This window comes from Oryza glaberrima, chromosome 1 (assembly GCF_000147395.1).
Source record: "Oryza glaberrima chromosome 1, OglaRS2, whole genome shotgun sequence".
In the NCBI taxonomy this organism is placed as follows: domain Eukaryota; kingdom Viridiplantae; phylum Streptophyta; class Magnoliopsida; order Poales; family Poaceae; genus Oryza; species Oryza glaberrima.
In genome coordinates, this window is record NC_068326.1 from 18,585,483 (window position 1) to 18,608,547 (window position 23,065).

At 38.3% G+C, this 23,065-nt stretch overlaps 1 protein-coding gene across 3 annotated transcripts; it reads right to left on the reverse strand.

The window, feature by feature from the left end:
• Nucleotides 1-6,618: 6,618 nt before the first annotated feature.
• Nucleotides 6,619-19,704, reverse strand: LOC127781446 (uncharacterized). 3 transcript variants are annotated; one of them, XR_008018997.1, is made up of 13 exons: nt 19,457-19,704; nt 18,950-19,213; nt 16,620-17,033; nt 15,546-15,929; nt 14,741-14,938; nt 13,707-14,066; nt 10,231-10,668; nt 9,574-9,762; nt 8,750-8,998; nt 8,384-8,473; nt 8,149-8,193; nt 6,818-8,055; nt 6,619-6,666 (listed from the first exon to the last, which is right to left on the reverse strand). XR_008018997.1 is itself a non-coding variant. In XM_052308404.1 (12 exons), exons 2-12 carry the CDS (start codon nt 19,181-19,183, stop codon nt 7,096-7,098), a joined length of 3,561 nt encoding a protein of 1,186 aa, XP_052164364.1. In that variant the 5' UTR covers nt 19,184-19,213; nt 19,457-19,704; the 3' UTR covers nt 6,707-7,095. The 3 variants fall into 3 exon arrangements, 2 of the variants coding, with proteins under 2 accessions (XP_052164364.1, XP_052164373.1); XM_052308404.1 differs by lacking the exon at nt 6,619-6,666 and having other exon boundaries at nt 6,707-8,055; XM_052308413.1 differs by lacking the exon at nt 6,619-6,666 and having other exon boundaries at nt 6,707-8,055; nt 13,755-14,066; nt 19,457-19,703.
• Nucleotides 19,705-23,065: the final 3,361 nt, after the last annotated feature.

Below are 23,065 nucleotides of genomic sequence, written 5' to 3' on the forward strand. Positions count from 1 at the left end.
GGCCGGCCTTTTTTTTTTCTGAAGCTCTTTGATCGAGGAGCGGCTGGTGTGGGCCCGGGTGTATCTCAGGCTGTCCAGAATGTTGTGAGCACTGCTTCTTTCTTTAATTCTCCTTTCTCTTTTTTTTTCTCCTTTTTTTTTTTTGAGCTGATGCTGCTCCCGTCCTGTGTCAGTGAAAGCTTTGTGTGGATTCAGAGCAAAGGAATAAGCTGTGGGGAATTATCAAGATTTTGGATTAAATTATGTGCATGGATGGATGCTGTTTTCAACGGCGTAATCTGCATATGCAGATGCAGCGATCGATCTCGCGTTAATTTAAGTAGAATAGAACACGGGAGCGTACATTTGCATGTGGCGGTAATGATGCAGTCACGCCCTGCAAATCCCATTCATATGCTCTCGTAGTAAGCTAGTGCAGGAGTAAATAAATTCTGCTTTTTCTTCTCTCCAAAAGGTTAAGCCGATAGAGTAATCCTCAGGTCATAATAAAAAACTTCGACTTCCCTCCAAAAGGTTAAGCCGAGAGAGTAATCCTAAGGTCATAATAAAAAACTTCGATTATCAATTTATATAAGAATGAATTTATAAAATCTGATAAGTTTATGATAGTATGATACATACTCCGTTTAATCATCACATAAGGTTTTTAAGATCCTCCCAAAATGATCAATCTTTAACAAGTGCATCTTTATTTATTTGTGCCAAAAGTAAATGAGTATCATTGGATGCCCTGCATGCAACCAACCAAGATTAATTTATATTGGTCCAACTACATGTAATATTTAAAACTTGATGCAATCCACGGAACACGAAGCGACGTAGCACCTTAACCGATGGTAATATAGAATGATGAATGCTTTATTATCTTTGGTCTCAGTATTTTCAAGGCAAATCTACACACACCATTCTTTCCTTTTAAATTAAGCATCTTAAGCAATTATTGATGTCAAAGTTCACTAATCCTGTTCTAAGTATCAAATATTTATGATCCGAAAGAATAGTATTTATTCTTTGCAGGCTTAAGCAAAAGAGCCAAGTCCATCTAATTAACACTGGATTTCACGATGAGACAGAGCGTTGCATTGCTTTCATGGGCTTTTGTGTAACTCAATTTGGCGTTTAAGTCCCAATTAGCCTTGCCAAATTTTGATAATTCTATGCTCAATACCACTTGGGTTGACGACAAAGTTTGATAGTGACAATTGTTTTTTGACAATTTTTACTTGGTCTCTACTGGTTAGAATCAATGTAGGTCTTTCATGATTTCATCTATTTTTGCGTTGATTGTTCAACTTCTCTCATTCTTGATGCCCCCCTCCCCTCCCCCCTTGTACAATTCAGCTAACCCAATGCTTTTACTTCCATATCTATTAGTTGTGGTGATCTCTCACCATCTCTGGTGATGTTCTTCCCTTAATAAAGATACCACACTGCCCTGATCGTATTTGGTAGTTCATAGCCTGTTTTCAATAAAAAAACACACTCTTTTATACATCAAGCTTCTTTCATTACCAGGCATCTTATATGATGTTCTCAACATTGCAAAGAGTCACACTCATTATCATTATCATTAACTCTAATGGGTGGCACAATATTATCATCCTTTCAATAGCAATGCATTTTTCCCTCTCAAATATATTAACTTTTAAATTTAGATTTCAACCAAAATAGAATATTGTTCTTTTTTTATTCCAAATTCTAAATGTTCATGCTTGACATTGACTTTTTCTTTAATATTTTTCTATTTATATTCCAAATCGTAATATGTGTATATTTTACTTTGAAACTTGCAATCCAATTGCTAGTTTTATTAAACTTTTAGTTTCTCTCTTGGGTAGTATCCATGTTTGGAATAGATTCTTCTCATAATATTTTTACTAGTTATTTCCAATATGTTATTTCGAATTGTGGACTTTACTATGAAATGTGCATCGGAATAAGATATATCTGAATTTAATTGTGTTCAGTTTCCAAATCAAACCTATTCTTGGATGTCATTCTGTCTGGATTCTTATCTTATGTTAACATTTCTAATCCTAATTTTGGATATTTATAGACTATATTTTTTGTAAGGAATCTTGATGTACATATTTGGCATTGTCACATCTTTACATTTTACTATAATTTTATTTTAGAATAATAGTGAATTAGGGATTCTATTTTGGAATATAAATTAAAACCAAACTTCTTCTATTTACTTGAGAGTGCTTACCGTGTGCAATTTCTGGGATCAGCAACAAACTTCTCCTTCAAAATCATATGGTCCTCAGATGCACAACCCAAGCAACATTTTCACGGTTGGTTGATTCTTCGCCAGAAAGCACTCACAGCAGAAAACCTCCTAATCAGGCATTGGCCATGCTATTGGATTTGCTCCTTATGCGAAAGCGCTTTTAAAGACACTGATAACCTGTTTTGGGATTGCCCCTTCACAAGGCAAGTTTGGAATTCCGCATCAGCATACTTGGGTTTTTCAAACGCTTCCACTAAACAATTGATACCAGAATGGCTCACTTACCTTTACTCGTCGATAACTGCAAGGCAACAACACTCTAAGATCGCCTAATCACTTCCTGGTGGCACATTTGGAATGAAAGAAACACGAGAATTTTCCAACAATCATCAAGAGAAGCTAATGAAGTACCTGGCCAAATTCAAGAAGACATAGATCTACGAAATTTTGCCTTCAAACCTCCCTAATGTTATATGTCACCTCTTCTATCCTAGTCGCTCCTTTTCATTTCTTTGTTTTTTTGTTCTAGTGTAGTGTAAAGAACTCTTCTTTGTTTTTATTCTTTCTAATATAACCGGCAGTCCTCCTACCGTATATCGTTTTTTTTTAAAAAAAAGAGTTGAGACAAGCCCCAGCAATTTGCTCATATTCTTAATTGGAAGCTAACAAAATCAGTTTGATTGGTGTATATCATCTTGTTCACTTGGTTAATGGTAGGGCTGTCATAAATGATTGAGGCTAGAGAGCAGTTCGAGCTTGGCTCATCCTCGTCTTGATTTTAAGCTAGGCTCAAACTCCAAATGAGTCAAGCCCAAGACAAAGCTCGAGCCTTGCCAAGCCGACCTTAAGCTTCTAATAAGTTTGACTTTGTATAGCTTTTATTTTTTCTTCACCTTGTTGATTTTATAAACTAATAGACAAATATACATTAGTATCTACCTACCCAATAAATTAGCATGTGTTAGTATCATATATCTATCTTAGTTATTTTTCTACTCTTTTATGAGTGTGACGAAGTAGATAGCTGTATTTTAGAACAAAAGAAATATGCTATATATACTATTTATGGCTGAGGTTGGTAGCTGAGCTCGAGTTTGATCGGGCTTGATTAAAAGCTCGAAGGTGGAATAGACTCGGCTCGAGCCTGGGTAGAACTTCACTTGAGCTTGCCTCGTCGACAGCTCTGGTGGTTACTCTACAAGTTGGTTGGTAGAGTGACCCTCAAAGAGCTTCTGGTGACTACCTTTACCTCACATATATTTATTTTATCAGGAAGTTTTTTTTAAGATAATGGGAATATCAGGAAGTACTTGGCTGTTATTTTCATTATGGAAAGTGCCTAAGATTCCCTGCACCCCTGCTTCAAATTTGACCTTCTTTTGTCCTCCCTTTCTTCCTCACAAGAACAGAACATACTCCTTTATGTGATACACGATCGATTGCATTTGTATCATATCATCTATGCGTTAGCTAACCAACCATGCATATGCCTGAACCTCTGATCCTGAAGAAAGAGAGACCGAATGATGGACGCACTGCCAACCCTGTTCTTTGGATTATACAGTGCAAGTTCAGAGTAAAAACCACTAGTAAAAAAAAAAACAAGCGTTGTTGCAGGTGAAATGAAACGTCTTGTCGATCGGCAAAGGAATTTGCTCTTTTTTTGCGTCTGTCTTTTACTCGAGAGATCGGCCTCGATCGCCGGTCAGGAACTGGAAAAGGGTTTCGAAGAGGATTTGCTTTGCAGTCGCGTGACACATGCATGCATTGAGTACAGTGAAATGCAGTGAGATCTGATCGAATGCTTTGCTTTAGCTTCTTCAGTTCAGTTCAGTTCAGGCCCAGCTAGTAGCCTCCTCCTCGCTCTCTTTCTCGTCGATTATCTCTCTTTCTCACAAGTTTCAAAGAGTCTTTGCTGCATCTTCTCGCTACTGTTTGAGTCGCCGGTCGATCGATTCAGAGTTCAGAGTTCAGAAGGCTCCAGTGGTCGAATGATATCAAGGGTTGGATGACTGACAGTGTCTGAACCTGCCAATTTCTTCAGGAAAATTTCTACCTAGAGAGACTGGATGTTTCAGACAGTGTATAAGATCAGTGCACGGCAATTGCGTGTGACAGAAATTCTGTTGTTCACAAGAGGACGGTGAAATGTGAGTAGTTTTCTCAGTTCTTCATTACTTTAACAATTTGATGAACTGACTGTTGTTTAAAACTCTATACAAACAAGAAGCTTAAATTAAGTTATGGTGTTTTTTTTTCTCAGAATTTTTTCATAGAATGTGCACATTTGGTCAAGAAAGATCCAGACATGAAAACCCACTTTTCATGATTGAGTACAGCACATCCATCAAAACCTCTTACACAGATAAATGATCCAACATGCAACAAGAAGACACAATCATCACTCCCCATTGAACAACGCCGCCTCACACACACACATGAAGGAATTAATGCAACCCCCCCTTAATGATCATCATCCACACTCCATAATCCTCCTGTAAAGCCACTAATAGCTGGCTTAAATTGAGATCATGGCATGCATGCAGATGCAGAATTAGTAGTAGTACTACCTGGTTAAGTGGGTAGGCAGGCAGCAATTAGAATGTCTTTGTGGGGGCTAAGCAAGGGGAAAAAAAAGGCTAGCTAGCTGGTCCCTTTGGTGACAAACATATGCATGGCATCTTCAATTCTAGGCTTGCATTGATAGGGTAGGCATATGTCTATATGCATGCTGATGCAATTCTTGATTAGGTGAAAAGTGTAGTGAAGGTAGCATGAAAGGAGAGGATGAGGAAAGAGGAGCATCTACCGGACAAACTTCCCCTTTTTCCACCAAAAAAAAATGCTCTCCACATCCTTTAATTAGTTTGCAACTATGCTCTGGTCCTCAAAATTGGGTTGGGCATATGTGGAATTAGTGTGCAAGCATGGTAGTTCATATAAGATGTTTTTGCAATGTTTTCTACTGGTAGTAGAATCAATCTAGACCATTTATCTTTTCTTAGGCAATAGATCATATCTATTTGCACTAATTTTTTCTACTATGATTTTTTTTCCACTGTAAAGGTACTCGTTCATATTTTGTCATGTAATGACTCATGAGATATGGCACGGGCTTCAGAGACTACATCAACTAAAATTTTTGAATTTAAGATCCCCTGAGTCTTGGAAGAAAAAAAAATGTTCGTTTCGTTTTTTAACAGAGAAAGATCTCACCACAACTCATTGTTGTTTACTTTATCTCCATAAAGGTAAGTGACCAAGTCATGGGTTCGAGGTGGTCGAGATAGCTTCTCCATCTCTATAGTCTTTTCCGATAAATAAATTCTATTATTTGCTATAATGAGGTTTCCACCAAATGGACTTGTGGTGTTCAATCTCTTTATGCATGTTATGTGATCAGTTTTATAGGAGTTCATCGAATCTATGTAACTGATATGTGCAAATCGACTGTGCATACTCAAATTCATGTTTTCTTGACTGCTTTCTAATGTCATTATATACTTCACGGTCAATTTTCTTTTCATAATCTTATCTACTTGTATTGCATTTCCTCCGTTCAAAAGTATAGGGATTTCTAAAGTTCTTCACGGTGATTGATTTGTTAAAACGAGGAAGTAAGTGAAGAAGTTGCTATATTCTACGCTAAAAGTTTCTATATTTTGAAATGGAGGAAGTATTTTGGATGTAAAAACATGAAAGGGGATATCCACTCAATGGACCAGAATACATCTTATGGTGGTCAATGAACCTATCGATATGTAATTACTAAACTGCTCAAATTGCTTCTGCGGTCTTTTTTTTTGTTGTTTTTTTTCCTAACTAATGAAAATGAGGAACCGGAGTGCATACCGTCTGGTTCTAAAGAAAGCAAAGTGACTGCAGCCATTGGAGACAAATAAGCTCGTAATATCTAAGGAAAAAAAAAGAAAAGCACTACTCATGTATTGCTAAAATTTACTTAGACCATGGAGCAAGCAGCTTCCTCATTGACCACGTACACGAAATGAATGTGGTAACTGGTAATCCACGAATTTGACGACGCACAGCAATTATTAATAGAAAAACAAATATGCTTACCTCATAATCTTTTCGACACATGTTGGGAGCTCTGACCAACCATACATATCAGAGTTTAAAAGAATCACACATTTCATCTCAGAGATGTCAATAATTTAGTAACCCAATTAACCCCCCACCTTGATTGAGAGGGCATCAAACCTTTCCATGTAGCTATGGAAAGGAAAAAAAAAACATAGTTAATACCTGTTTGGAACGAGAGAAACTTTCTCGATTCCGACAGAAAATGAACTGGTTCCTACCAAATTACTGCAGAAAGGAAAAAAGGACATCAAATTCCTGTGTTACCTGTAAACTGAGTCATGTCCACACTCAAATGCTCAATGCATGTTGGTTGAAACTTGAAAACAAACCTGTTTCAAAGAGAACCAGTGTAAACTAGAAGATCACACTGATTGACAATTTCACTGTTACAGCATCCTACAAGATCAATATTGCAAGCAATTCTCCCAGCATTAGACCAAAACATTAAACATTAAACATTAAAAGACGCATGAGAACGACCTGGTGAAATTCTTCAGCATTTTTCACTTCAATTGGAGCCTGTTCACAAAATTGCACCCACAGGTACACAAGATAGCGACATTTCGCTACCACTGTTCCCCAGACAAAACCAATATTCAACCACCTGAGTACTTAACTCGATCCCTTAAACTTCCGACGACGACAAGTTGTTTAACTTTAATTAGGTATAACCTAAATGAGGTGAAGCAAAAAAAAAAAAGATGACAGGTTCAACTTCCTAAATGATTCTGTTTGATCAGGAAAAAAGAAAAGGTGATTCAGGTCCCCTGCTGCTCATCATCGCTAAGCATCTCCGCAGCAGCGAGTATCATGTCCACCATTTCATATCTCATGCCTTGCAGCCCAGGATCATCCTTCCTATGGAGTTTCAGCATCCTTTTCTCATGCCGCGCCATCCCCTCCTTTGCTCTCTCTATCGCACATGATGAGCAGTACCATTTCCCCTTGGGTATTGAAGTTCGACGGGGCGTTATGCAGTAGAGATGATAAGCTTCATCACAGCCGTCACACAGAATGGTCAGGTCATCATCTCTGTCAGAATGGCAAACTCGGCAAAGGCACGATGGGCAGTACCAGCAGGGCTTGTCCAGCTGCTTGTCACTAGCGATCTGTGTAGCCTTCAGGCAAGAAATGTGGTAGTACTTATATAGACAATGGGTGTGACCACATACCAAGAATCTCTTGTCCTTCTCCTCGGGATTTCCACACATCTTGCATAAGCCCCTGACATCAATATCTGACAATTCCACATCCTCAACAGGCTCTGCACTGGGAATCACAATTGCTCTGGAGTTATCAGCAGGTGCCCTTTCACTGGCAGTTTCCTCACACCTTGGAGGCCTGCAAAACTCAAGGTCCTTGCATGCGACGCAATGTCCGTGCAAACGATTTGGTTCATAATGGACCAAGGCCATGCCAACTTCAGCTGATTCGTTACAGATGGTGCTGCAGGTTTTACAACACCAGCTTCCAGTTGAAGTGGATGGCACAGGAGGTTCAATGCATGAGACGTGGAATGCTAGCATGCATCTCTTGCATGTGAGGATGCTATCAATTTTCGCTACTTTGCCACATTCATTGCAGTTAGTACCGTTTTGTTCATCGCAAACATCCATTGGATCTGGTTGATCCAACTGGTTGAAGCCTTGTGAGGTTGAAAGTACCGATGCAGTTGACTTGACCATGTTCATGGGTTCCAAATTGGTCGCCGCAGCTCCCTATATGTTGGTACAATAATATTGAGCAAAAGGCAGGCAAGGCATGACATAAACAGAAAAGGCAAAGAAATAGCCTAGCAACAGAATACTCACCTTCAGATTCTCTTCACTATCATCTGATCCCCTCTCTCTTTCAACCTAACGAATGTAATACAAAATTGTAGTGTCAAGAATAATGTCAGATGAACTATTTACAGAGAATATGAATCCAAAATTCAACGCAATTCTAATTCTAATTGAAACATAAAAAAAACTATAGGAGATTTCAAAAGGAAAGAAAAAATATAGAACATGAGAGCTATAAAAGATCTAGCCATAAAGTACTTGCCTGCTTTGTGTAGGACGTTTCTGTGAGGCTTGAAAGATTATTTGCTAGGTCAATGATATCTTGACCAGCCATTTTAAGATCTTCCCATAACTGCAACCATATCAAAACTATTTTATTCACCATTTATCACTACGAAAATGTTTTGAAAATTAATGAAATGACATGCAGCTCTCTTGACTTGTTCAAAAGAAAAAAAAAAGGTTTAGAAAATAGATGCCTCGCATGATAAAATGCAAACTCAGTTTTGGTAAAAAAAAAAAAAAAGCTGATAAACACATGACTGAAATAAAAGGCATCATATATCTGAGATACAAACATAAGTCAAAGATAACTGGAGTGGAGTATATTCTAAAGTAGTGGGGTTACCATTTTCAAATCATGTTTGAATAATAATGGTGCACGGCCATAATCTCCATTTTTCATCCTTGAGTCAATCATGGTAAAATCAAAATACTTAGTCCTTTGCTCATCTTGATGGACAGCTCTGCCAAGCACATTGCACAATAAGGCAAAATTCTCTGACTTTAAAACATCCACAAGAACACTCTGACACTTAGCAATATTCCCATCACTTGACACTTTTCTGTTGGAATCCATTTCCACTTTGTCCCCAACCTGATAGGATAAAGAAAAATATTTTGAAGTCTGACAACAAAATGCAGTATCCTCTAAATAGATTATTAGAGTTGTCGATTTGCAGTGCTTCCATGATTCAAAGAACTACAGAAGAGAATTGCATGAAGAGAATGGGGTTGATACCTAATGTTCCATGCAACAAACATGCAATCAAGGATTCCCACTAGCCAATACATAGTTTGCAGCAAAGAAATACTGTGGGTTACCAATGGCATATTTGGTTATTTTACTAGCCTTACATAGCTTTTCTAGTGGGCAAGGAAAAACCTTGCTGGAGAGGAGAACCGAATTGGCATTCTATGAAAGGAAAACCTTGCTGACCTTGTCTAAAACCAAATCAAGGGAACAAAACAACCACCAACCTTACTATGAAAGAATGGGTAAGGAAGCCAAACATGACATAAATACTAATACAACACTAGAGGGAGAACCACTTCTTGGTGGGTGGTAGAGATGGGGTGTGTGGGTGCATGGCGGTGCATCTGAATAGGCATCTTCCTAGTAAATTATAATCGCAAAAGAACGAATATTAGAGTATAACAAAAAATACTTACAGTTCCAAATTCAGCAGAACCGTAAAGAAGTACATCACGGATGCAACTCTGAATGCCAGGACCCTCTAGTGCACATGGCAAATGCATCAGTCCATCTAAAACATATCGCCAGTGACTCCAACAGTCATATCTTTCAGTTTGCTTCTCAGATTTGTTTTTGCTACTATATAATCCATTTTCTTGAAGTCCCTGTACAATTAAATTTTTGATGAAAAAATAGTTTATTCCAAAGTATTGACCATGTACACCAAAGAAAATATTGCAAAAGAGAGGCATCAATGTAACTCCTTTTTATGTGTTTTAGTGACAAGATAAGGCAGTTAAATCAGTATCAGACTGAGTTTACTAGGATATGCAATGTTAATTCTCACATGATTTTGTACAAGCAAAATGTACAGGTAAAACTGATAAAAAAGTTCAAGTACTAAAAAACTCTGCTACAGCCAAGAAGATGCTATAATTTGAAATTCGTACAAACATTTACATGAATCCTAGTCTAAGTCTGAATACAGGGCAAAGTTCTCCATCAGAAGAATCGAAGCATACAAATTTCTACAAAACAGCATGTAATTCATCAATCTGTTATGTAGTAATTATCCAGTTCCTAGTTCTGAACTTCTGACAAAATGCATGACAAGAATAACAACAAGGACAGACCTGATAATTGTTGCTGTTCTGTGGAGGATGAGTGGTATTGCATACTGTGTTCAATGTGTTTGATTGTCTTTCAGCTTGATTAAAATCTTCAGAAGAACCTTTTCCCTGCATTACCTCAGCAAAATTCTCTTGATCAAACTGTAAACTCTCAGAAGAGCATGGCATGTTGCAACTGTCAATAACATCAAAATTCAATCTTCCTTCTTTCTGCTTCTCTCTTGATATCATTTTATCCCGAATAGTTTTAGCAACATCTTCTGGAACATTTAGGCATTGAGGACGATTCTGCCACCCAACAAGATGCCACTTCAATCTAGTTATGCCATGATAACCCTCTAAACTGCACCACTTGCACTTCCAATGGCCCTTCTCTTTGTCATGAATAAGCGAATGTTCCCATGCATTGTCCCTCAATTTTGTTGGGTAATTGGAAAGTACCTACAATTTCATACAGCGCATCTCTAAGTATGAAGTTAAATTGCAGCATGAATGTTGAAAGCGCCATGTGTAACATAGCACCGCAAACATAATGCAGTGCTCATTTGATGAAGTAATTATGGTACAAATGATGAATATAAAAGTAGTCAAAGATAGTATTTTATTCAAAGATAGTATTTTATTAAAGAGGCAAACTAATAAATGAAGAGAAAATTGGACATGAAACACATTGAATAAGCTTGTAGATTTGACTTAAAAAAAGGTTTCCTGTCCCAATTTATCAAGGAAGTCAGATGTGACTCTTAAGGAATCCCGTTTCCGAACTGAACAGGAATGGAGGATTTTTATTGATATAGTGTATTTACCACAAGTAGTAAAGACTAAAGTACAGCGGTATGCAAAGTATTTAATGGATGAGCATATGTCCCCAAGGGGAAAGAAGAAAGAAATGGACTGTAATGGATGATTGAATGTTATCAATTGCTACCTTCTAGTTCTGCTATTCAAATAAGAGGATACTGTAGGAGAGTAAATTGCATTCCAAATGGAACATTGCGGACTTTATGTGAGAGCACCGAAAGGCAAGATTTGATTTGCATACGTAAAAACAGAAGATAAGATCAAATGTTTGTTTATACTTTAGTTTGTGACAAAACTAAACGACAAAAGTAGCGCATCACACTACGACACTAGTAAACTTTAGTGAAATAGACTATATAAAAATACACATCTGCAAAACTTACTAGTTAGCAGAACAAGGCTAAGCATTAATGGTACTAGATTAATGCATGTGCCAAAACAGGTATTCAAATTAAAAATATATTATATATACATGTAATGAACAATAAATATTTTTCGGTCATTCTTTGCCAATGGAAATTCAAAACTGAATTGTGTTCTTGACTTCGCTAAATGCCACGGGCTGGGTTAAATGCTTAGGAAAGCAGGTGTTGCCTTGTTGGCTTTCAATAAAACCGTATCTCTTCTAGAGATAACTAAGAGCCTAAGACAGAGATCTGATTGCTTATATTCTGATCATATAAAGGAGCTGCCTACTATGAGTTGTAACACCCTATGGCCCAAAATTCACTCATGTCCAGCCTCCATATGGGGGCAGGGGCCGATGGGCCACATGCGTAACACCTCACTGTTAGGCTTTTTTGTTTTCGTGAACACGCAGGAGACCCTGCACATCTTTTCATTAAGAAGAAGAAAAGTAATTACAAGAAAACAAAAACAACAAAAGTTCCAAAAGGCAAAAGCTACCAACAACCAATCTACCAAGACCCTTTGCCCCTACGACACACCACCAGGCACCCTCATTTGTAATTGACTGGACAACCAGGTTCACATTAGGAGAGACACCATTGAAGACATAGTCATTGCGATGTTTCCATATCTCCCAAGCTACAAGGATTACCAAAGAATTAAACTGTTTTCTTAAATCCTTGTCAACCAGCACTCCTGCGTATTCATGAAGAGGAAAAAAAAGCACTATTAGGTTTTCATTGTCACTTCACCCAAATTGGTTAATCGGGAAGCGCTACATCTTGGAGCAACATTGATTATATGCTAGCGTAACTCGATGTATACTGGCAGTGTGGTTGGTATTACGGGATGCGATTTGGGAATTACAGTAGATTAAGGATAATGGGCAAACCATGTATGTCTTATTAATATTGTGGTATCAAACCAAATCATATGCAGATGCTACGCACACAACACACTTTGTGGGGTCTCTTGCGTATTCAAGAAAAAACAACTGGGTGGGGCTCCTAAAGTCGTCATATTATTCATTAGTAAAATTGTCACCAATAATACCCAGCTGTCGTTGCCCTTTGTTTCTTAAAGTATAGGACCTGTGATTATGGATTTCCCTTGTTGGTCTAATAAATCTCAGGACAATTTATACACCAAAATTCCAAAGGGTTTTCCATTTGATCTGCAGAGCACCCAACAAATGTGGACATTATCAGTGAAAATTAACTGATATCACTGCAAACCAACAAAATCCAAGGTGTAAACCATCTGGAGTAGAAGTAATTAAAAACACTTGTTTCAAGTTTTACCTTTGAGTTCTTTCACCTGGTTTTCCAGTTTCTATTACCAAACTTTCTCTACTTTGGCTTATCAATCATGCTGCTATGGAACTACTAAATTTTGGACAGACTCATGATCGATTTTAATCAGGATCTCAATTCTTTGTTGTGGCTAGTACTCTTATACATTTTTGTATTTTAGTACACTGTACTGATCATTCTAAAGTTAGGCATATTTATTTATTTATTTTGAGGGAGGGGATCGTATTGTAATATTTCAATAGCAAAATCAATCAGTGAAGGATAGGGCTGAGTGCCCTCTGGTCGAGCAGGCTCATCCTGAATGGTCGGAAACTCTACTCGGCATGGATTCTGTTTGGGCAAAGCCCTTTTAATTATTATAGTGCTTGATTTCCCTAACACACTAAGGCACCTTTATATTACAGGTGTTGAAGGATAAAATTATAATTACTAAATGAATTAGGAACTATATCAATGACACAATAGGAAATAGATACTAAATATTGAATTCTTCAAGGCACTGCTGCCATGCGTGTACGCCTTTGATACTTACACCCATAATGCCAGTCCATAACACATTGATTTTCCTTAACGGAAGTTACCTAAAAATGAAGAGCGTAAATGGAAAAACATGGCACACAGTGTACCTTTCATGGGATTACAACCTCATTGTGTTGATCATATTAGCCTAGGTTGGCCAGATTTGCAAATAGAAATTACAGTTATTTGTGAATGATTGCTGCAACCAAGAATTTTATCTATGGCAGAAAGTTTCATCACAACATAAAGCCACAAACGGAATGCTTACACCTACCATTCTTTTGCATCTGAGACTAACAGATGGCCCTTTGACTCATTTCAAATTCAATCATTGTTACCTTAACGAGTACAAGCATTTCTTGACATAATAAACTGATGACAATGACATGACAGGAAAATAGAAGGACAGAACAGGAAGAATAGGATTAAAAAGGATACCCCACTGCAATCATTATTACTAGATGGTAGAGGAGGATTCTCTGGTACCGGATTGTTGTTCTGCTGTTGCTGACTCGATTGCCCAAGAATATGTGGCCTTGAACGAGCTTGTTGCCCAGCCTTTTTCACATTGAGCCTTCTCTTTAAGTGAATATGATGCCGTGCCTTTGCAAAAACTTCTTTTGGAACACTTGGGCACTTAGGATGTCGAAACACAGCAGCAAGATGAAAATGGAGCCTAGACGTTTTGCCATACCCATCCAAACCACAATATCTACACCTCCAATGACTTGCAGATTCATCAACGATAACTATATGCTTCCTTATGTTAAACCTAGTTTTTTTAGGGTGTTTCAAGACCTACAAATAAGTGTAGAAGGTCAGAACACAGCATAATTTTTATGCATAACAGAAATATAGCTTACACATGTTACTTAACTGAAAACTAGAAAAAGGTAGTGCCTCCCTCCAGAAATATAATAAAGCATATTAGTTTTGTTTGTTAATATAGAGCTTATTTCATATTCCGGTGCAAAATAAGTGCGGTTTTCCCTCTATACATCAAATAAATGTATATGCTTGAATGCATTTGACTTAGCGCTTATAGATAACAATTTATGGGGTAATCTACAGTTATTTTCAATGCCTATTTGGTCTATGAGAAAGACAAAATATGCCTTGGAATTTTGGACAGAAGTACATGCTGTCATGGTAGAAAAAATGTATTGGAGAATACCCATCTTTTCCTGTAAATATTTTTGTCTATGACTGGCATATTATCTTTTTTGCATTTTTCAATTGTGGAGTATATCTTACAGTATACAACTTATGATGACACTCTAATTTTATTTTCTGCAAAAATCTAGAGAAGTCATAACAATTGCACTCAATATAAAGGTTCCACAAGTATTAGTCATAGCACAGAGCCTGTGAGGAAAAAAAATAACCCATAACTTGATTGTCAATAGCACAAACAGAACTGATACCTTTCTACAGGATTATGTTGTTTTTGTCAGGTTGAAGAAGGAAATTACCTCTTTGTGTTCCGGATTATCAGTTTTATTGTCCATAGTCTGCTGCTTATTATTGTCAAGTACTTGGCACCTTCCATGTTCCAAGGTGCAGTGCTCCTCAGGTTGATCGCTGCTTTTCATCAGCTGTCCACCATGGTTAAGTAGTTGGTTGCTATGTTCTGCACCCTGTTGGTTGCTTCCAGCTGCCACCTTTTCAAACTAAGTAAACCAAAATATGCAAGTAAGTTCCAATGCTAGAAAAACATTTGTCCAAAGAAGTGAGACAGCTATGGTACATTCTGAAGAAAGTGGGTGTGTCTGGTTTTATCCCCTTCTCGGTGTTTAACTTGCATGAAATTTCAAGTGTAGGTCTCCAGAAGTTATTAGAAAATTGGCTAAATGTAATGAGGATCATTTCTCTATGGCCCTGAAGCAAGATAAAGTAATTACAGTTGTATGGGATCCACAAAGATGTCTTGAGAACAATTTTAACTGTTTTGGCTCTATTTATCTTGCCTGTCAAATTCCATATCTTTTATTGTGTCAATAATGAATATTTCCACTCAAATCAGTATTAACATAGGAAATGGTGGGTGCCCTAACAGAATATGAAGCCAGTGGCAACCCTCATTGACTTGAGATGGATGTTTGCATTATGAGTGGATGTTTCAATACTGTGCAAGGTGTGATTATCGGTGAACAACTGATAATCACTGCCTTGGGCTGTGATGAATCTGAAGTAAATTTACTGCATCTAAAGTGACATACTCAATAAGCGAGGGAACACCCTAAAGAAAAGGATATGGGATGAATAAGACCATAATACCTCATTAATGGTGCACTCTGATGTTTGTATATGCAAGGAATTTCCTAAAGGTTGTCGATCATCTGTCAATGGTGGAGTACCTTCCACCTGTATTTCTGAGAGATTAACTGCATCCTCGTCAAATTTGACATTGAAAGGAGATTTTGCAGCGCTATTAAAAAGATGGCGTGCTGCCCTTTTCTCTTCAATAAAGTTCAACACTTTTTTTGATATTTCCTTAGGAATATTTGGGCAACTACTATCAGTAAGATGAGCCTTCAATGTAGTTACACCACCACTTCGACATAAAGAACACCACTTGCACTTCCATCGTCTTTTATTTCCATCAAGATCCACTGCATGCTCCCACCCAATATCTCTTATCCCTCGTAACAACATGGTAGCCTGCAAATCAATGTAAACTTTGAATTTGAATCCATACAATATAATTGGTAGTTTATTACTGCTCAGAATAAACCAAAAAAATGTAGGATATAAATATTTAGTGAACAATTACAGTACTAGGGCACAAGTTACGTGTGAAAGGTTTATAGTTAGCAGTTAATGACATGTGATTTTGCTAGTCTTTAAGGATAATAAGTTAAGAATTCACAAAGTCAAGAGATATGAACTCATACTTTAGTGACTATGTTGTTTTCACACATGATGGCTTTGCAGTCTCTATGAAATTATTTTTCTAAGTTCACTTTTCAGGGATCAAATATCTTTGCTATGACAGCTGCATAAGTACTAGATTTTGCTGAATTAACTACTCCGTCCGTTTCACAATGTAAGACTTTCTAGCATTATCCACACTCATATAGATGTTAATGAATCTAGACGCACATATGAATATAGATTCATTAGTATCTATATGAATGTGGGCGATGCTAGAAAGTCTTACATTGTGAAACGGAGGAAGTACATAAGTTAGTAGGTACTGAAGCATATACATAATACATTTCAAGTCCACAGGTGTATGATTGCTTACACTAATCAAACAGATGGCAACTAAAATACTCCTGATGATGTTTTTTGTAGAGATCACACTGAGTAGAAAATGAAATAGAGAAAAAAAAGTACCACTTTGTATACCTTGGGATAAGTAAGATCCTGATTATCATGGTTCGTTTGGTTAGTAACTTCTTCAAGAACAGTGTCTACTCCAGTCAGCACCTCTGAATCAACGGGTAAAGGATCTTTGCCAGACTTGATATCATCAGAGGTGCTCTTAGCCGTCACACAGTTATCACGATTTTGTGCAGCTCGCTTCTTTCGCCTTTCTCTTTTCTTCCGCAAATGCTCCCTTATTTTTTCAGAGACGTCAGCTGGAACTTTTGGGCACATTTTGACATCCAGATCACCAGCAAGATGCCGCTTAAGTCTAGAGACACCACCACCATATCTAGTCAGGTGACAATACATGCACTTCCAGTGTTGTCTGTTCTCGTCGATCATTATGCCATGCTTCCATCCAATGTCCCTACTTTTCCAAAATGTTTCAGTCACCTGCAAAATCAAAAAAATTAAAGAGTGGTATGGTAGTCATGATATTAACTTATTCTGCACTATAAACACAAATTTCAGTGGATATGCCAAGCCATAATAACTTAATGTCCTGAAATAGAATGTATAGCACAAGGGAAACAGCAATTGGTAAAGAAACAAGTTACGGAAATTTTACAGTTGACAAAGTAAAGGTATACTTCCAACAAAGTTTTGTTTCAGAAAATGTTCTACCCAACATTATTTTGCTGGAAACCTAATTGGCAAAATACCACTCAAGATTCTAACATGACAAAATCAATTTACCACTCATATTTCAACATTAACAAAGTATTCGCAAGTTGTAACATTATTATGCTCAAATTTCTATGTGAGTTTACGACATTCTGTAACTAAAAAGTTAAAAATTACATGCCGTTATATCACGTGAGACTTTTGCCTCTTGACTCAGAACCTCTTTTCCATTTGTGATGCTAATGAAGAGAGTGCAATTGAAACTAGATAGAGTTACCCCATAAACGTTGATACGAGGAATTTCAACATGTCTACGAAGTCATTTAAAACCAAATAGAACTCAACAGAGCAGAAAACTAGGAAGCAATATAGTTATTCAAAAAATGCAGATTGAAAACTAAGAAATACCAAATATCTTACTGGAATAAGATATTGAGTATTTTCAGGTTTCCTTCCTTTGAATATTGCTACTTGTTAGAAGAAAAGCATTATCCATAAGAGATGAAACTTTGGGAGCAGCTAGATCTAGAGGGAAGCTGTGAGCACTATATTTGCACATTACCTCAAAACCAAGATTAGCAGGGTTGTCAACCAAAAAAAAGAGTGAGAAAATCCATGAACGCTCTACTGTGCCCTTTTCACATGGTACACAAAACCCATGCGAAGAAGACCAAAGCAAGAACAATTGCGAGTAGGGAAAATATCAAATATAGTGCACTAGAACTCCAAGTTATGAACCTGAATCCATTAGTATGGAACATTGTCTTTTGTAAGTAAAAACTCCCAGTATCTGAAAGAATGAAGTGGTGCTTCGAGTCTCTATGACAAAAACTAAAACACTCAACAGAAGAGAAGATTGGAAAGCAATATAGTTCTTCAATAAAAAAAGGGTGATTCACAAAATCAAATAAGTGAATTGTCTAAAAAATACTTAAGTCTTACAGGAGTTGACAGTTGTGGGATTCACAAATGCATTGTAGAAGATGAAACCCATAGAACTTATGGATGAGAAAAAAACATATACAGTTTGGTAAACAGGACCAAGTAACCCAAAACATAAGCATTCCATGTTTGCACCACAGTATGCCTTTTCTTAACGAAAGATAGAGGTTGTGCCCTCCAAAATATTCTGTTCTGTTTATAATTTAATAAATATCAAAAGTGAACATAAATTCCCAGAGGAGAATTATGTACATTCCTTTCTAGAATGAACTGACATGAATGACTATAAAAATGCTAATGGCAGAACATTATCTATATTTATTCACTTGTTTCATCACATAATTTGAACACAACATACCGACAACTAAGTAATGAATTATTGCTCTACGCACTCATAATAAATCTTTGCCATTTCTTCCAGACTGCAAAATAAAAGCATTACTACTACAATTTTTTTTTTTTTTGTCATGCAAGTACAAGATCCTAATTTCCTAGCCACATATCGCCAGGTGCAGAATTAAGCTATTCCAAGCATCTAACAATCCCATGCTATCATTCCATTCTATTATACTACAAAAAAGAAACAGAGATTTTAGCAAGTCCACAAGCTACAAAACACTAACATCTAGCACATCACACCAATGAAACAGTTTTAGATTAACTTTTTCAACGCAATTCTCAGACTAATAACTTTTCAATGCAACAAACAGGCACTTTCAGAGTTCTTCCCCCAAGGATTATACCTGCCGTGCCAGAACATCTGCAGCCTTGGCCTCTGCCTCTGCCTCTGCCTCTGGCTGTGGCTGTGGCTGTGGCTGTTGCTGTGGTTCCGGCTCTGACTGCGGCTGCGGCTGCGGTTGCTGTTGCGGCTCCGGCCGTGGCTGCCGGCGCCTCTTGTAGGTTCGGAAAGCTTCCTGGGGAGAGGAATCCCTGAAATGCACCTTCCCATTCCCTTTATCCTTGTCAACACCATCCATCTTCCACAGCCAGGGTTTCGGCCAAGAAACCTGCAAAACAAAACAACCAAAAAAAAATCCTCAGAACAAAACATCCCAAGCAAAAGCAAGAACCGTGGAAAAATACTCCAATTCTCCACCCAAGAATCCTAACCGGATAGATTCGAACCTCTTCCCCCTCGACAAAAACTAAAATCAATCACCAAGGAAGCTCAAAATTTTGGGGAGGGAGAAAAACGCGGTCAAAACCGCAAGAAAACAGCGGAAAGAAGACGCAGCTTTCTCGAGTCCTACCGAAGATTGATTGCCCCGGAGGCCGATTCGGGGAGTAATGGCGGATGGAGTCGGAATTCTAGCACAAGTAGACGGCGCGAGGTGGGGGGAGGCGAAACGAAAACCTGCAGGAGAAGGGGAGGAGAGGAGAGGCTGTATGGGATACAGAAGAGAGGAGAGGAAGGGAGTAGTCTGACAAAAATCCGGCACTTCTTTGGTGTGAGAGTTTACTTGTTCTCTCTCTCTCTCTACTGCTGCTTCTCTCTTGCCTTTCTCCTGCTTTGCTTTTGAGCCCAAAAAAACCAAAAGAGCCCTCTTTTATTAACCCTTCACCTCTCTACCAAAAAAAAAGCTCCCTCTTTTCAGCTGCAAGTTATTGTTTCTACTCCTAAGATGTTCTTATCTCTCTCATGGAAAGTTTCTTTTTTTTTCTTTTTTGGTTTCATTCACAAGTTTTATCTTGAAATTTTTCGATTATAGTTTAGGAAGGAGCAGAAGGAAGGGAAAAAATGTTCTTTTTTTTTCTGGAAGTAACTGAAAGGTTTTGAATGCTGCAGATACTGGTGCCAGGTGGTGATGCATCCAGTGGTATTAAGGATTTGTTCTCTAGCAAAGGATTTCTGCCTATTTGGTTATGGCCCCTTCCACAGCATCGATTTGCAGGAAGAAATGAATGAGTTGAATGATGCAGCATTTTTGTCTTGCCATATATCAGGCTATCAGTAGTGATGTAATCACTACTTCTGACTTCTGGAGGATACATAGGTGAGAGAGAAAGATTAGGAATCCAAACCATTCTTTCTTTCTTTCTGTTTTCCCTTGTGTTGGATTCGGGATTCAGGAATGGTAACTTCTGAACTCTGAAAGGCTGCTAAATTTGGTTCAGAGAACCACTGCATTATCTAATCACAAGAGGGTAGGAGTACTTAATTCCTGTGCTAATTGCATTCTCTTATTGTTATGGAGAAGATTCCCACTGCTATTGTTGGGTTCTTGGGGCCTCATCCCCATCGATGTTTGTGAATTGTGACACCTGGGCCTGAAACAGCAAGCTGAAAAGGCCAATCCTTCTTGTTACAGAACTGAATACACAAAACCAGCCCAAAGGGATTGTATTGAAGCAAAGCTGTTCACTGCCTCTTTATGGCCGCCCACATTAAATCAATCTTTATCTTGACATTTTCTTTGTTCCCTAGAAAAAAAATTATGTTCCCTTTCTACACAAGGCTTACACAAACTTCAAATATTCTCTATGACTGCCCACATTGAATCAGACTTCAAATATCTTCCCCCCCCCCCCCCCCCCCCTTCTTCTTGAAAAACAAAATTGATTTGCTCATGGTTTCCTTGAAAGTTTTTGATATAGTCAACCTCTTTCTCAGGAAGAAACACACAAAAAAAGGTTCTTTCTAGGAAGAAACAGAAAATGGGTTAATGCTGTTGCAAGTGCCAGGTGGTGTCTTTAAGAGTTTGTCTCTAGCCAGGATTTCTGCCTATTTGGTCATGTTTCCAGCACATCAAAAACAGAAATAAATCAATGAATGATGCATAATTTTTGTCTTTCTATCTATCTGCAGTGATGTAATCAGTAGTTCTGACTTCTGGAGGATACAATGTAGCCCTTTTCTCTCTTCATGTGTTGGATTCAGGAATAGTAGCTTCTGAATTCTGAACCCAAGGCCGTTCTATTTGGGTGGAGTTTAGCAGTACCAGTTGCTGTGCTAATTTTTTTTCTTACAGAGATAAGTTATTTTCTTAGAAAATGGTAAACTCTGAACAAAGGAGTTTCTTTTTTTTTCCCTATAGATGAGTTTACCACTTGTGTTGTTGATTCTTGGAGCCTCATCGATGTATGTGACACCTTGGGGCTAGAAGCATTGTTTCAACGTAATCAGTAAGGATGGGACGTTTTCAGCTGGATGTTTCAGGCCCAGGTGCGACATGCATCGATGGGAAAATTAAAATTTTATGGCTTTCAAACATTGCATCAAAATTCTCATTTTGGCAGTTTCTTTGTTCCCCTAGGAAAAATATAGAAGAATGATGCTTTGATTGTGTAGTGTTTAAAAGGGCACAGTTATAAAAGGACTCTTCCCTTTTCTGCTCTGAAAACAAACAACTGCGGAACTGAAGTTTGCTTTGCTTCTGGGCTAGCTGTGCCAATTTATTACTCCCTCCGTTTCACAATGTAATACTTTCTAGCATTGCCCACATACATATATATGTTAATGAATCTAAACACATACATATGTCTAAATTCATTAACATCTAAATAAATGTGAGCAATGGTAGAAAGTCTTATATTGTGAAACGGAGGAAGTACTTGTTAGGGATAATTGGTGTATTGCCTTCAGAAAACTTTGATTTCAAGTGTCAAGGGTGATCAGTTACATTTTCATCCAAGTAATAAATAAGTAATGCATATGAGAAGAGTACCAATCTTGAAGGTCCTTAGGTTTATTGATCAGTTTGACTCGGTTCAGCCAGACAGCTTAATCTATTGTAGGAGTAGAGAGCATAAACTTGTTCAGTGTTTAGTGAGTTACCATCAGGATTGGAAGACATTTTTACATGATGATAGAGATTCTCCACATGATTTAAGCAAATGAAATATCACAGGAGGAAAAAAAACAATTTCGATCGAATCACAACTGTGAATTTCTAATAAAAAATACTAATATATTTGCAATATATACTTGTTTTCCTACTACTATCTAGGAGTACTTTATACGACAAGCAGAAAAAAAAAGAAAAAAAAAACAAACAACCATACACAGTTACTGAAACGCCTATAAACTCGCGCGCGTCGCCGGTGATGTCGCGGCCGTGCTTACGCTTGAGGTGGTGGTGGTCGAAGTCCTCGCCTCGCCGCCGAGGTGGGTGGCGCCGTTGGTGGCGAGCACCTCGAACACGACACTGTCGATGGCAAGGATGCTGACGTCATCGAACGTGCCGCCGCCGCGGCGAGGTCGAAGACGAGCGAGTGGACATGGATTCTCTGCAGTAATGTATTTACAGTAGCAGCTACTGGCTGACAAGTGGACCCAGTTCCACATGTCAGTGCCAGCCAGACAATCCTCACTGCGAGCGAGCACGTTCTTCTCTTGTCGATGCCGTACATAGGCGATGGCGGCGGCGGTCGATCTCGGCTCGTTGATGATGCGGTCGACGGTGAGCCCGCCCGGCGTTGACACCGGCGTACTACGTCCTTGGTGAGTCACGGGACGTACACGTCAGCGGCGTGATCTGGGCCGTTGGTTAATCTGATCGGACGGACGGTCAGGGTATAGTGTGCGCGCGTAGCGTAGCGTCTCGTGCCGGGGCCGACTCAGTGAACCAGCGCGGACCGAACTCTGGACTGTATATTGGGCTGTAATGCTGAAGGCCTTGGTAGGAATAAGTCTATATTGCCTCCCTCAACTCATGCCCCTGGTTGAAACACATCTCTCAATCGCAAAACCAGGTATAACTCATCTCCCAACTTACAAAACCGTAGCAAATCGAGTCCCTAGGCGGTTTCGTCCTACGTGGCACTTATGTGGCGGGTTGACTTGGTCTTTATACCACGTGGCATCAACGTGGCGTTTACGTCACTAAAATAAAAATGAGACCCATATGTTAGTGAGTAAA

Coding starts and splice junctions, on each gene's coding strand:
- LOC127781446 (XM_052308404.1), bottom strand. CDS start 19,183: ATGGATGGTGTTGACAAGGATAAAGGGAATGGGAAGGTGCATTTCAGG. Junction 10,669..13,706: donor GTAATAATGATTGCAGTGGG/GTATCCTTTTTA, acceptor ATGAAATTGTAG/GTACTTTCCAATTACCCAAC. Junction 9,763..10,230: donor AGAACAGCAACAATTATCAG/GTCTGTCCTTGT, acceptor TTAATTGTACAG/GGACTTCAAGAAAATGGATT.